Raw genomic sequence first — 15625 nt, 5'->3', positions numbered from 1 at the left:
TTGAGTTGCCTTTGTTGAATTGTTAGAGTGTAGCACATCACCAATCAACTCGTGCCTTCTTCTGGACAGCAGTCAAATTATGAATCCAACGACTGCACATCTTCCTCACTTCCAAATGGGTATGCAAAATTGTTTGCATTTGACTAATGCTTATGCCGAACGATACACAAATCTCATGGTGGTTAAAATGTCGATCTGCTTTAATCATGCCGCACATAGCATCAATTTTTTCCAGGATAACGGATGGCCTTCACGGAATTTATAACCGAAGCTGGTGCATTCATGCTTAAATTCTTTAAACCATCTGTGAACAGTTAATGGGTCTGGCACATTGTTACGAAAAACTACTGAATTCGATCAAAGCATTGTTGTTTAAGTAGGCCAACTTTGAAATCATATAAAAACATCACACAAAACTTCAGAGATTTTCATTTTTTCATGAAATTGATTGTTTTGAAAATTTGTTGCCGTTAAACCACGCGAGGGATTTTCAATCCTACAATGTTGTTAACAAGAGACATGTCAAAATTTGAGAAAATCATATTTACGAAGCCAAGTAACTTCTGCTACATGTCTCTGTGCAAAACTTTGTAATGCATGTCTCATATAAGTGATTTCCAATATCACCAAACAAGATAGTTTATTCATTACGACAGTTCCATAAGATTTATTCCATATAGTCCATATTCGTCCCTTGACGAAAAAGAAGAAGTATTAAAAATCTGGAATGTTAGAGATGTAATCGAAAAATCCCGAAATGTCTCCAAAGGTATGGAAAGTAAAAAATGTATAGAAACACTGGAAGTTGACAGTTCTAGGTACAATAGTAATTGAGTATTGATTGAGGTTAAGGTTATAACAAGTATTGTAATATTGTTACTGTTTCAACAAAAGTGACAAGAAAGTAGTGTAACATTGGGGGCAGTGGTGGGATAAAAGAGATATTATTTAAGTAATTGTTAATATCTAATATAATTAATATCAGGGATGCAACTCAGCAATATTGGCAATATCTGGGGATGTGCGAGCAAGTCAAATACAACCATAATTCAAAGAGGCTAAAGAATCCCGTTCATACAGGATAATGATCACTAAATATAGCACGAAACACCATGAAGGACTAGAATCACACAGTAACCCCTTACTTCAATCTCTAATAGAACATAATGCCAATATGAGACTCAAAAGGAACGTCAGACGACCTGAGAAACTGTTGAAGTGATCTTGTCACTGGAGAAGACCTCATCAAGCCAATAGGAGCCATTTGCTCTGCAGCCAGCATATTAGCTTATAGAACATTATTTGTGTTTTGATTGCTAAGGAGTGTAACTAAATAAAAAAAAATTAAAGTCATCTACTTTAAAATGTATAATATATGTCTCAAGTGTCAACATAAATGAGTCAGATAAAGTTAAATTATTAGAAGCATTTTTCACCAAGGAACAAAAAACAAAATTTGTTTAATTTGGACTAGAGGATGTTAAAATGCAATAAGCTCTCCGATTAGAACATCACAAAACACTAAATGGAGCACTAATCTTAGCCCAGGAGTATAAAACAGCGAAAAGTATTTAAAGATCTCGCCCAAAATTAAAAGAAATAAAATATTTTGAAAAAATGAGGAAGTTGATTTCTGTTTTATAGATAAAATAGCATCAGATGAAGATTTTTTTGACTCTCTCTCTCTCTCTCTCTCTCTCTCTCTCTGATAAATGCAAACCTATGACCCAATGACATAATTAATTAATTAACAATACTAAATTAATTGTGCTGATTCATTTTTACTTCAAATATCACGAAAAATAATGACTTTATCAGTATGAATCAAGAGTATTGTTACGATAAATTCTGACCCAAAACCGTAAATATATTTATTACTAATATTTTCATTCATTCACGTATTTTTTAGGTAATGCCTACCTGACACACGATGGGTCCCCCTTTGTAATAAAAACAACAATTCGAACCTTCTGGAGACAAGCCGATTTAACCATACCGGTTCTGAGAACAATTCGCCGCTCTGTCTAGAAGGCCGTAGACGTTTCCAGTCTAACAGTAGTGAATATATAACAGGACTTTTTGGAGAATAGAAAACAGTTAATTCTAAGTTAATTCAGTTACGTTCGCTTTTTAATAAATTATGTATATTTAGTGATAAATAAATTAATATCAGTTATTGTGCTTTTTAATGAATTAAGATAAGAACAAGACATTATAAATTAAATAGACATTGAAATAAAATCATTTCAATGGTGTCAGAAGTGGGATCGAACATAAATTAGACTTATAATAATAATACAAGTGAATATTTATAAATTGTGAAAATGACGACGATTTATGAGCTGACAGTGACTAATTTAAGAAGACATCTTGAAGACAGAGAATTAGCTTCCACCGGAAAAAAGGCTGAGTTAGTCCAACGACTAAAGAACGCTTTGCTAGAAGAAGGACTAGATCCAGAGACTTATATATTTGAAGATGCTGTCCTCTCGTCGATTTCGAAAGTTTCTGGTGACATCGCATCATTAGAGAACAAAGTTTCTGGCGATATTTCGAAAGTTTCCGGCGACATCGCTTCATTAGAGAACAAAGTTTCCGGTGACATCGCATCATTGGAGAACAAAGTTTCCGGCGACATCGCCTCATTAGAAAACAAAGTTTCTAACGAGATTTCTTCTCTGGAAAGTAAAGTTTCTGCTAACATCTCTAAAGTAACTTCCGAGATGTCTGCCCTCGACGATAGAATGTCTTCGCTAAAAAACCAAGTTGCTGCCGATATGTCGGCCTTCGAAGAAAAGATTAAAGAGATGGAAAGGAAGATGGAGGAAACAGGGACAGCAGAGAGAGGAAACAATCCAATTACAGTGGAGACAAAAGAAGAAGAGACGAAATGTAAGTTGGAAACACGGCCGAAATTTGAAGGAAGTGGAGGTTCTGTCCATGTGAAAGTCCCAACTTTCGATGGAAAATCGTAATGGAACAACTACATGAAACAGTTCGAATCAGCCGCAAGAGCAAATGGATGGTCTGAAAAAGAAAAGGCGGTAAACCTGACTATCGTTCTTCGAGGAGATGCCTTAGATGTGCTTCAGACCATAGCCGTAGAGGAGACCGATGATTTCGAACAACTGAAGAAGAGGTTAAATATGCGATATGGCCACGAACATTTGGAGCATGTATATCAGTCGCAGCTTAAAAATCGTAGACAGAAGAAAGATGAGGCTCTTCAAGAATATGAGGTAGATATTGCCAGATTAGTACGATATGCTTATCCAACAGCTCCCGAAGACATGATGGAAAAATTGGCCGTTCAAACGTTTATTGATGGTCTTCGTGATCATGAAATGCAGAGAACACTACGATTAGCTCGTCACAAGACGCTGGTTGATGTCTTATCCGCCGCCCTCGAATACGAGTCAGCTACGCAGGCCTCTGGCGGGTACAGTAAAGTTAGGACTGTAAAAGAGGAAGGAGATGAAGATAAACTTGACCAGCTCGTTAATATGATGAAAAGCATGACATATAAGAAAACGAAGACCATCAGATGCTGGAATTGTGGCGAAATAGGACACGTACGAAGCTCCTGTAAACACCCTAGGTACGACGCAAATCAAGAAACTCACCATCAGGAAAACTAGAACGGGTCAGCCTTAGGGGGGCAGCTTCGACCCAAAACTTTTCCAAAGACCCTCTCATACTAATAGCTTCTTTGAAATGTCGTGAAGATAGTGTATATGTAGATGGAGAAATAAATGGTAAAAGACATACGTTGTTGGTGGATACCGGAGCGACCAGAACCATTATACGTCCAACAGTTATAAACAGCCGTAAGAAACTGTTACCAACGAGGTTGCGACTTCGGACCGCTACAGGTGAAAATGCCAACATTCATGGAGAAATCTAGGTACAATTGGGAATTGGAGCAGAAAAGTTCGTCCATACTGTTATAGTTGCTGACATCGAAGAGGATGTTATATTAGGAATGAACGTAATGAATATGCATGGATTCCAATTGGATTTTAAGAATAAGGTAATCAAAGTTGGCAACGAGGAGGTATTTCTCCATCCACATAATGACAACACTGTGCAAGCAGCCATTACAGAAGATACAGTCGTGCCTGCGAGAAGCGAAACGATCATAGTAGCGCGGCTACAGGGAATTGTGGACGAAGGGAGACCTGTTATGATGGAGCCTTGGAACCACGACGATGAGGTTGGCCGTGGAATCATAATTGGAAAGGAATTGGTGACTTCGGCTAAAGAAATTCCTGTGAGACTTATCAATGTCAACGACTACCCAGTGACCATAAAGAAAGAGACAAAAGTAGGAACTTGTGTACCTGTGACATCCATAATCCGTCAGGCGACAACATCTGATAATTCCAACGACAAATTCGACCAAATGGTTGCAGTTGCAGGACAGTCTCTAAATCAGATGGAGAAAAGGAAATTAAGGGAATTTCTGCGGCAGTATCGTGATATTTTCGTACCGAAAGGAGGAAAGACGGGAAGAACTACCGTTGTTAAGCATAAAATTGATACTGGTAATGCTAAGCCAATTCGTCAAACAGCTCGACGATTACCACAGGCGAAGAGAGAGGAAGCTGAAACGATTGTTCAGGAAATGAAGAAAGACGGGGTGATAGAACCTTCTACGAGCCCATGGGTCTCTCCGGTGGTCCTGGTTAAGAAGAAAGACGGAACGACGAGGTTCTGTGTGGATTACCGTTTGCTGAACAACGTTACCAAGAAAGATAGTTATCCTCTGCCTCGGATCGATGACACATTGGACACATTGGCTGGAAGTAAATTGTTTTCTACTTTAGATTTGAAGTCTGGATACTGGCAGGTAGAAATGGACCCAGTCGATAAAGAAAAGACAGCCTTCACCACAGGATCTTCTTCTTCTTCCTATGCCGTCCCCATTAACGGAGGTTGGCGACCACATTTTTAAAGGCTTCTCTATCTTTTGCAACGTGGAATAATTCGTCTACAGTCATGTTTGTCCAGTCTCGAATATTTCGCAGCCATGACTTCCTCTTTCTACCTATTCCCTTTTTGCCATCGACTCTACCCTGCATGATGACCTGCAGAAGACTATATTTATTATTTCTTAGTATGTGTCCAAGGTATGCAGTCTTGCGTACTTTTATCGTTCTCAACAATTTTTTGTCTCGACCCATTCTTCTCAGCACTTCCTCATTGGTGACCCTGGCAGTCCATGGGATTCTCAACATTCTCCGATATATCCAAAGTTCAAAGGCTTCAATCTTTTTAACTATTTGCGCTTTTAGTGTCCATGTTTCTACCCCGTACAATAGTTGCGACCAGACGTAACATTCAACAAACCTCAGTCTCAGCGCAATATTCAGATTTTTGTCACAGAACAATTGTTTGAATTTTAAGAACGGAAAGGATCTGGATTGTGGCAATTCAACGTTATGCCATTTGGACTTTGTAATGCTCCTGCGACATTTGAGAGGCTTATGGAAAATGTGTTGAGAGGGTTATCTTGGAAAACATGCCTGGTTTATTTAGATGACATAATCGTCTTGGGGGAGACATTCGAAGATCATTTGAGGAATTTAGAAAACGTTTTTAATCGACTTAAAGCTGCCCAATTGATGCTAAACCCCAAGAAGTGCCAGCTATTTCAAGGTAAAGTCAATTATCTGGGTCATATAGTCAGTAAAGAAGGAGTGGCCGTGGATAAGGGAAAAATCGATTCCATTAAGGAATGGCCAAAACCAACTGACAAACATCAAGTGAGAAGTTTTCTTGGACTATGTACTTACTACCGGAGGTTTATTAAGAAGTTTGCAGATATCGCTAAGCCATAAACGCGACTTACAGAGGAAGCAAGAGAATACCGCTGGGATACAGACTGCCAACAAAACGGAATCCAAGGAAGCAGCAGTGCTAAGAACGACGATTGTCAACGACGACTGGACGCCTACTAAGATAAGGGAAGAACAAGAGAGAGATCCAGTTATACAGAAAATCCGAAAATGGAAAGAGGAAAACCGTCGACCACCTTGGCAGGAAATATCAAACCTATGCTCAGTAGTTAAGACGTATTGGGCCCAGTGGGACTCATTTATCATCGAAGATGGCTTGCTCAAACGAGTCCTGGAAAATGATGACGGTTCAGAGAAGAGAAGACAGTTGGTGATCCCAAAGAGCAGAATAGCCGAAGTACTTCGTCAGTTACACGACAGTCCATCGGGAGGGCATTTTGGTGTAAGGAAAACCCTTCAGCGAATTCGGGAACGGTTTTATTGGATGAACAGTTCCGACGATGTAAAAGACTGGTGTAAGAAATGTACTATTTGTGCCACGAGTAACGGGCCTTACCGAAAAAGGAGAGCTCCTATGAGACAATATAATGTTGGAAGCCCGTTTGAAAGAATAGCTTTGGACATCGCTGGGCCATTTCCAGAAAGTGAAAATGGAGGCAAATACATGCTGGTAGTAATGGATTACTTCACTAAGTGGGTCGAGATTTACGCACTTCCCGACCAGAAGGCCGCCACCGTTGCAGATAAGTTGATCCAAGAATATATCAGCCGATTTGGAGTGCCTTTGGAGATACATAGTGACCAAGGCAGGAACTTCGAAAGCGATCTATTCCAAGGAATATGTGATAGACTAGGCATGAAGAAAACAAGAACTACCGCGTATCATCCGCAATCGGATGGTATGGTAGAACGAATGAATAGGACAGTTGGCAAGTATTTGACAAAGATGGTGTCCGATCATCAGCGAGACTGGGACCAATACCTTCCGTTCTTCACAATGGCCTACAGATCTGCTGTTAACGAATCAACAGGCCAGACACCAGCCAAAGTCCTATTCGGACGCGAAATGCGACTACCTTGTGATCTCGAGTTTGGATGTAAACCTGGAGAAGATGTAGCAGGTGAAGATTATGTGATCGAATTACGAAGAAGAATGGACGATGTACATGAGTTGGTCCGTTCCCACCTTCAGATCGCTAGCGACAGAATGAAGAAACGGTACGATACACAAGCAGAAAAGGGTTGCTTTAAGAAGAACGACAAAGTATGGCTGTATAATCCCAAGAAGCGAAAAGGTTGTTCTCCCAAATTGCAGCAGTTTTGGGAAGGTCCATACCTCATTATGGAGAAGATCAACGATGTCATCTACCGAATAAGCAAGATTCCGAGGGGAAAGCCGATGATAGTACACCATAACCGGTTGGCGTCTTTCGAAGGTGACCACAACGTAGATGAAGAAGTGGAAGTAAACCAAGTCCACGATGTGTCTGACCTCACGTTTGAGGAATCATGGGTGCCTATGGAGGTACCGGTAAAGCGAGACATGGTGTTACTACTGAAGAAAAGCAAGATCTACTCGCGCTCCCCGATGACTACTCGCTGGCCCTTACCATCCCGGCCAGTATCAAAGACGCACCAGGGTTGGCATCCGTCTTTCGAAGGAAGTTTGGTCGAGTTGCAGAACTTCAATGCCAAGTGCCAGCTCCCGGTAAAACCTTGAAACTCCAAGATGCATCACGTTACCTTTTCTACCTGGTAACAAAAGACACTGCCCGTGACCAACCTACCTACCGAGATGTATGGGAAGCCTTACTTCAATTGAGAGAGCACGTACTGGAGTCCGACGTGCAAAAGTTAGCCATGCCAAAGTTGGAGTGCCGCCAATTAGATTGGAGGGTTATCCGAAATATGGTGGAAGAGATCTTTAAAGACACCGAAGTCCAGGTGTTAGTCTGTTGCAATCCGCATAGTTACTGGTGCGGAGAGAAAACCGTCCCTTGTCATTTTTATACAACTGGAAGTTGTAAAAGAGGGTCCAGTTGCCGATACCAGCATACCGTTCCGGTTCCAGTCCCGACAAGGTTCCAGGAGGAACAATCTTTTAAGAGGGGGGCAATGTTACGATAAATTCTGACCCAAAATCGTAAATATATTTATTACTAATATTTTCATTCATTCACGTATTTTTTAGGTAATGCCTACCTGACACACGATGGGTCCCCCTTTGTAATAAAAACAACAATTCGAACCTTCTGGAGACAAGCCGATTTAACCATACCGGTTCTGAGAACAATTCGCCGCTCTGTCTAGAAGGCCGTAGACGTTTCCAGTCTAACAGTAGTGAATATATAACAGGACTTTTTGGAGAATAGAAAACAGTTAATTCTGAAAACGCGCTCGCGATAAAATGTTACATTCGCTTTTTAATAAATTATGTATATTTAGTGATAAATAAATTAATATCAGTTATTGTGCTTTTTAATGAATTAAGATAAGAACAAGACATTATAAATTAAATAGACATTGAAATAAAATCATTTCAGTATGTTATGTACATAGAAAGTATTGAAGAATCTAAAAATTAAAATTGCACTAAAATAGCAATTCCACCAGTGGCATAAAATTTGGGAACAGTTAATCATTCACTTTCTCCTGTCATATGACTCCGGTAGTAGTCAGAAACATTTATTTAACAAAATTCAATATGTTGTACAGTACCTACAGTTCCTGCCAAGGATGACAAGGGTATCTCAAATAATTTTAAATTACTGTGTACAAATAGTTTTTAAATTTTTAAATAAAACATCATGTAACTCAGTAAGGAACCACATTTTATTTAAGTGATTTGGGTTAAACCACAATATTTTGAGCCCAAGAATCTAAAGGTAAAATATTTCCAATTATTAATGAAACACCCTGTATAGATAGAATATTGGAAAACAAAATAATAAAAGTATTAAAATAATTCTAAACTTCATTTTAAAGTTCTAAAATTTTAAGGATCACTTCAAAATATGTATCTAATTCATAGATAAATTACATAAAACATATGTTTAGATTTTAAATACAGTTGATGGACCTTATGATTTGATATACATCCCTATTTTTTTCCTGTTTGTTAAAATTTCTATTTAAATCTCAGTAATTAAGAAAATACCTGAATGTAAAAAAGAAAAAAGTGTCCTAAGAGATGTTAAAAAGCAATATAACAAAACCAAAGTAAGCAACAAAAGAAAACATATAACATTGGAAGAATGTAATGACAGAGTAGTAAACAGGAAATGGACAGACCTAGGTCTGTGAAAGTTAACTAGTAAATTGTCCTTTGGAACAGAGATTAAACTACAGCAGCAACAACTACCAAGCTATAGATGCATTCAATGGTTGATGCTTTATTAGAGTTATTGTGCTTTTACTGAAGTAAGCTGACTGAAAGTTTGTTGTAAATTATTATTTTGTTTATTTTGTGAACACACATGAATGACTCAAAAATATGAGTAAGATATGTACACTGTAAAATTTTTTTGGAAAATCTGCCAATTTCAATACAGTAAGAAATTGTAACCCTCATTAAATGAGGTAAAATTACTCTGTAAAAACCAGTAACAATACTACTTAAATTATATGTTTATTTAAGTCCTAACAGTATTTTTGCTTATAACTCAGTAAAATTACTGTATTTAAAACATAATTTATGTACTGGAAGAGGGTAATTCTGATAAAAAAATTACAGTGTAGACTGTGTAGAGTAAGTAGAGGAGGTGTAATCAAGAATTTGAAGCAAATGTGACAGATAAGATTGGGGTAAAAAGAAAATGGAAATATAGAAAGAACAGAAATACTATAGCAGGCAATGAAGCATTTTTAAAAAGGGAAAGTAAATTAAACCCTATAGAAACAAACCAAGAACTTTAGCAGTACTTAACATACTCTCCAAATTAAATTAAGTTAATTTTAAAATTATTTAAATTATTAATAAAATTAATTTAAAAAAAAAAATTAAAAATATGTAAACAAGATATTCAAAACATTAAATTTTGTAAGGAATATGCAGTAATATAAACATTAAAAAGTACAGAACCTTCACACATATTATTAAAGACTAACATCATGTAAGTAGTAAATAAAAGTAAAAGTAGAACATTGGAATGAAGTATAAATTATGCTCATAATCTATACTTTACCAAAACTTACCATATGGTAGTAAATTATATTTTTAAAGTTAACTTTTCACAAATATCCCTGCGCCTAATATTTTTTGGTGAATAATAAAGTTTACTTACATCATTTTCATTACTGGGTTTTAATTCTTGTAAAACACGTCTTGTTCTAGGACTTGCCATTATATTGAAACTATTTGTTGGAATATTTATAAATAAAACTTCATATACGTTTAATAACTATCCTAATATAATACAAATTTAAATATGTTACGAAAATATGGATCTGCTTAATTTCCGAGAGGAAATTCTTTCCTACGTGTCAAAAGAAGATGTTAACTTGACCTGACTTGACACAATTAACAGATTGAGATTACTGATCTGTCATTTAGATCATATGTTTGACATTTTCGTCACAGAATAAAAAAGAAAACACGTTCCGTCCTTAGAATGGGTTGAGTTTACCGAAAGCATGATACTATGACCCTAGAATAACAGAGACACAGAGTGTTGAGTTGTTCTCTGCTATGACTAACAAGATAGGATCTTCCCTAGCACAAAATCGGTCGTGTTCGCGCATGCCGTCATTGGAGATCAGATTTGAATTCTTGTTAAAGTTAAATGGGATTTTTATGCATTCTGTGATGAAATTATTTAATTAGCAAAATAATAATATTAAATAAAGGTTTAATAATTACAATAATCGTACACAAAAGGATATCTCCAAACTATTTAATAAAGATTATTGACACATACATATTGACACATACAAAAAACTGACATTACGAACGTGCAAGTCTCCAATTACGTCACGACTTATGCGCAATATCTTATCTTCTGAATCATAGTATCATGACCGAAAGTATGTTTAAACCACAGAATACTAATCACAACAAGAAGCGAAAACTTTGTCGGAACCTTTGATGTTGGGAGGACAGAAATTCAGAGTGACAGTGGCAATAAAACTATTCATTCGTACACGAAGAAAAGTAGTGAGGAAGTCGTTCAAAACTGTAGTCAAATGATAGTTACACTGAGAAATGAAGTAATCATTTTTAAGTAATCTGTTTTGTATGAATTTTATTTTTTCTGTAAAATTTAATATAACTTATATATCAATTCTGTACTGATAATTAAAAAGTTGTTAAGTGAAAAATATCGATTTGTTTTTTTTTAACAAACAAATTAACGTATTAAAAGTATTTTAGTACGTTAAAAAACCGATAAAAATCGATTGAATTTGAGAGTTAATTTCAAAATAGAGATGAAAAGCAGTTGATTTCTATTACTTTCTATCGTTTTTTTAAGGTTAATAAAACACTTCATCACTCAAAATCTATATTTTGACTCAAGACTTTTTTACTTATCAATACAGAATTATACTTTTGAAATTTCTATTAACTTTGTCTTAAGTTCCTGACTTTTTTTGTTTCCTGTTGAGGAATTTCTTTGAATGTGAATATCTATTAACCTCCAACACCACGATATTTTCGCTGCGCGTAAAAACTCTGCAGCTGCGGCTAGAATGACTGTATACCCCTTAGATTTCTTTCTATGCGTCTGAGGTCTCTGAAACTTCTGGTTGTATTGTAGTAAATTCAACTCGCCAGGACATATCAAATTTATGGTAGGAAAGGGTAAAAAGTTGTAATAAAACAGAATAATAAAAATTTATTGTAATTAATATACACGTATACCTCTTCGATTTCTCTTTCTATGCGTCTGAGGTCTCTGAAACTTCTGGTTGTACAATACTACATTCAAATCGAATGGATATATCACATTTGTTGGAGGGAGGGGTAAAAAATTGTAATAAAACACAATAATAATAATAGAAATTTATTGTAATTAATACTAATATTAATGTTTATTTAGGAAGCTTAGATTATAATATAGATTTACAAAAAATAAGCATGCTGAGCACTAAATAAACATGAAAAATCACTGAAATAGAGCTACCATAAAAGTAGCACCCCTTGTGCGTGAAAAAAGCAAATATTTAACAAATGTATTGATATAAACAGTTACATATGCGCACTTACAAAAATACATTCATTTTAATATAGCATGTGACATAAATATGTCAATAAATTCAAGAAATGTTGTAGTTGGTAAACAAAGTATATCGCTACCTTCCGGAAAGACCGACACAACTGGATTATTGCCACTTTTCAGTAGAGCCGATTAAAGAATCCAGAATTTTATTTTTTTTTGTATATTTTTTAACAATGGTATAAAAGTTTAATTATTATTGGAAAAGAACATATATTATGTGTATTTCACTAATTGTATCATTTTTAGTTTATAAGGATTGGCAGGATAATAGCTAAATGTGACGGTCTTTCCCAAAAAATATTATGTTCTTTTTAAGTTATACCTACTGAAGTAATAAAAATACTTAGTCTATATTTAGTAAAAAACGTTTAATATTTTAAATAAAGTACAAACATTCTGTTATCACAAAGATAGCAACTCATAGTTCAGTACCACATAAGATCTATATTACTATTACTACTTAAGAAAACTAATAAATCAACCTAAACTTAATTGTAATTCTTACTACGTGAACCAAAAAATAAAGTTAAACAATAATAAAAATCAAACTCATTTAAATGACACAAAAAAAAACTTAAACGGTAAATATATTCGAAAAAAATGTGATCTAATTAAAGGTTTAAATAGAAATTGTGGTAGAAACTTGGGATTATATTTTTTTCCATTAGTGATATAATTCCCTGCTTCTTTTTATCAGATATTTCAAGTTTCCTATTGTATAATTTTTTAAAGTGTAAATTCTGCAAATTCCAATTTGATCTTCTACAAAGCATATTAATGTTCAAACAATTATCTTCTGCGTAGGATATTTTACAAAATAAATTGGCAGGTGTGTCTTTTCTGACCTCAAATACCTTAATATCAGAGATTTTTACGTTTTCCCCATTTGAAGTCTTATAAATTTCTTTCATGCCCATGCTAGCTGTTAAATCTTTAATGTCCAGAAAATCATCATGGCTAAACTCGTGAACCTGAATATTGGCTGTGTGAGAAAATCGTTGGATGTGCTTGTTCAAATAAGGTCTTCCTTGTGTTTCCTTTGGACATGTACACCGGTTCAAAATGTTTCTCGCACATTTTATAATTAGTATGTAATTCAGCATGCTTGGAAAGCAGATCATACCTATTGGCTGCTTTCAGCCATAATTCAGCTCTAAAAAAAGTGTATTTAACTAAAATATAAACATTCAGACAACACTTGTAACACGTTTGAATTGAAAATTTAATTTGTTTACCTGCTATGATCAGTCGGTATTGAAAAGAGACTAATTCCTTCACCAGTTTTCAATGGGCACCCACGAACAACACAATAAAATCCTTCCTTTCGTGCAGCCATCACAATAAGTTTATTACACAAATATATTAAATTAACTAACTAACTAAATAACTAACTAAAACTAAAATACTAACTAAATAACTAATTGTAAATTAATTATATTAACTATTAAAAAACAAACACCAAACACTTCTCAATACATAAACAAACATGACATCAAAACTACTTAAAACATGGCGGATTTCGCACATGCGCAAAGAAATTTGGATTGCGAAAAAGCCTTCCGTTTCGCTTCTTGTTGGGATGGAGTATTCTGTGGTTTAAACTATTACACACTTTACACTACATGATTTATCATGTGATTTGTCATTGTCATATGATTTGGTCATGAAGTGAAATTTACATGTTTACACTGTATGATTTGCGATATGATTTTGTCATAAGCACTGTCATGCGGCTCGTCATAGCTTGTCACAGGAGAATAGGACGGTACCTATTCCGCATGATAATCATATGATTTTCGGTAATAATACGAGTAACACCAACATATTTAAATATTGCGCCTTATTCTCATGTCAATTTAGCAACATTCCATTACCAAAAGACAACATTCTTTATTTATTTAATTGATTGTTTGTTGCATTTATATTGAACCTATTATCTAATGTGTGCTATTGTGTCGTATTTTTCTTTTATTATTGATTTAGTTTGTTTTATTCTTAGTTTAGTGCTTTATAGACTTTTTTATCATAATTTTAGTTTAGTTTTTTTATTAATTATTTTTAATTTGGTATAATATCAACACTAAATTTGATATACCCTGTCCACGATTTCTTCGTAAGAGCCACCTGTAAGCCCAAAGGCGCCTGATCTTTTTCTTCTTACTGCTGTACGCTGTACGCAGTTGTTGCAGGCGTATTATTATTAAAATTCGGGAAGCCAATGCAATCAAAGATTTATTTTCAAAGGTTTATTATAAACACGATATCTCATATGATATTGTCATATGATAAAATCTTGTAGTGTAAAGTCTACTTTACCCGTATTATTACCGAAAATCATTTGATTTTATCATGCGTAATAGGCACCGTCCTATTCTCCTGTGACAAGCTGTGACAAGCCGCATGACAGTGCTTATGACAAAATCATATGACAAATCACACAGTGTAAATATGTAAATTTCACTTTATGACCAAATCATATGACAAATCACATGATAAATCATGTAGTGTAAAGTGTGTATAATGTAGACTTTACACTACATGATTTTATCATAATAATGTGACAATATCATATGAGATTTTTTATGATTCCTCGTTTCTATGATGTTTTAAAAATTGTGTTTATACTGCATGATAAGTCATGACTAGACTTAGGCAAATATGCAAATAAAAAAGTATGAAATATGCGCATAAATATGCAGTATTTTATGCAAAAATATGCAGTATTTTATGCAAAATATGCATATTTATCTAGAAAATATGCATGTAATAAAAAATATTTACAATATTTTTTATTTACAAAAATACTTACAATATTATAAATACATAACATATACAATTATTTTAACATATAAATATTATTTTGAATTATGGTAAAAATAGATTATCAAATGATGTTTAAAATTTTCTAATAAAAACTTATGGCTTCTATGTGAATACATATATTTATAAATAGAAAAACTTCTTTCGACATCAACTGATGTAACTGGGGCATTTTTCAAATTTACTATAATAGATGGTTCTAAATTAAGTGGTTCGGAAAATGTCCCAGCTAGTACTTGAACCACTTCAGAAAGAACCTGGTAACCACTATTTTTTTCCATGGTAACTTTATATTTTTGAAAAATTTCCTTTCCAATAGTACCTTGGACGTTTTGACACAATGGCTCAAATTCTTTTACTAAAACTGTACTCTCTAACAATGATAATTTGGAGGATTCTAATTGAGTTATAGTTTTCTGGACAAAACTATAATTTGATTTTATGATTGACAGTTGCTGTTGGAGATTAGAATTAGAAATACAAATTAGAAGATACTAATGCACTAAGTCTTCGTTAAAAGTTTCTTGTTCGGTTGGTTTTTGGAACTTGACTGAAAGCACTTGGACCCTGAAGGTTGATATTTTTCATCGGATGTGGTTTTTACTTTTTTAGCTAAATGTTTCGCGGTTCTGACATGCTGATCTATTTGAAATTTTTTTTCAGATGAAATTTAAAAAAAATATAAATATTCTATAGCTGTACCCATTTTTAAAATCTAAGATTGTAGAAATAAACTAAAAATGAACCGTTTTTGCATAACAATTAAACTATTTAAATTAATAAATTAGTAAA

At 34.6% G+C, this 15625-nt stretch overlaps 1 protein-coding gene across 2 annotated transcripts in view; it reads right to left on the bottom strand.

Annotated features, from left to right (window-relative positions):
• The window catches only part of ArfGAP1 (ADP-ribosylation factor GTPase-activating protein 1), a 45850-nt gene extending 35532 nt beyond the window's left edge, over positions 1 to 10318 (bottom strand). For both annotated transcript variants that reach the window (XM_072523277.1, XM_072523278.1), the window contains exon 1: positions 10082 to 10318. In XM_072523277.1, the coding sequence (XP_072379378.1) occupies positions 10082 to 10141 (60 nt within the window). In that variant the 5' untranslated portion in view covers positions 10142 to 10318. The remainder of the gene's footprint in view (positions 1 to 10081) is intronic.
• Between the last annotated feature and the right edge of the window lie 5307 nt (positions 10319 to 15625).

Source organism: Diabrotica undecimpunctata, chromosome 2, assembly GCF_040954645.1.
Source record: "Diabrotica undecimpunctata isolate CICGRU chromosome 2, icDiaUnde3, whole genome shotgun sequence".
Classification (NCBI taxonomy): domain Eukaryota; kingdom Metazoa; phylum Arthropoda; class Insecta; order Coleoptera; family Chrysomelidae; genus Diabrotica; species Diabrotica undecimpunctata.
Note: the sequence above shows the minus strand (reverse complement) of the source record. Positions and strands in the feature narration are given on the sequence as shown.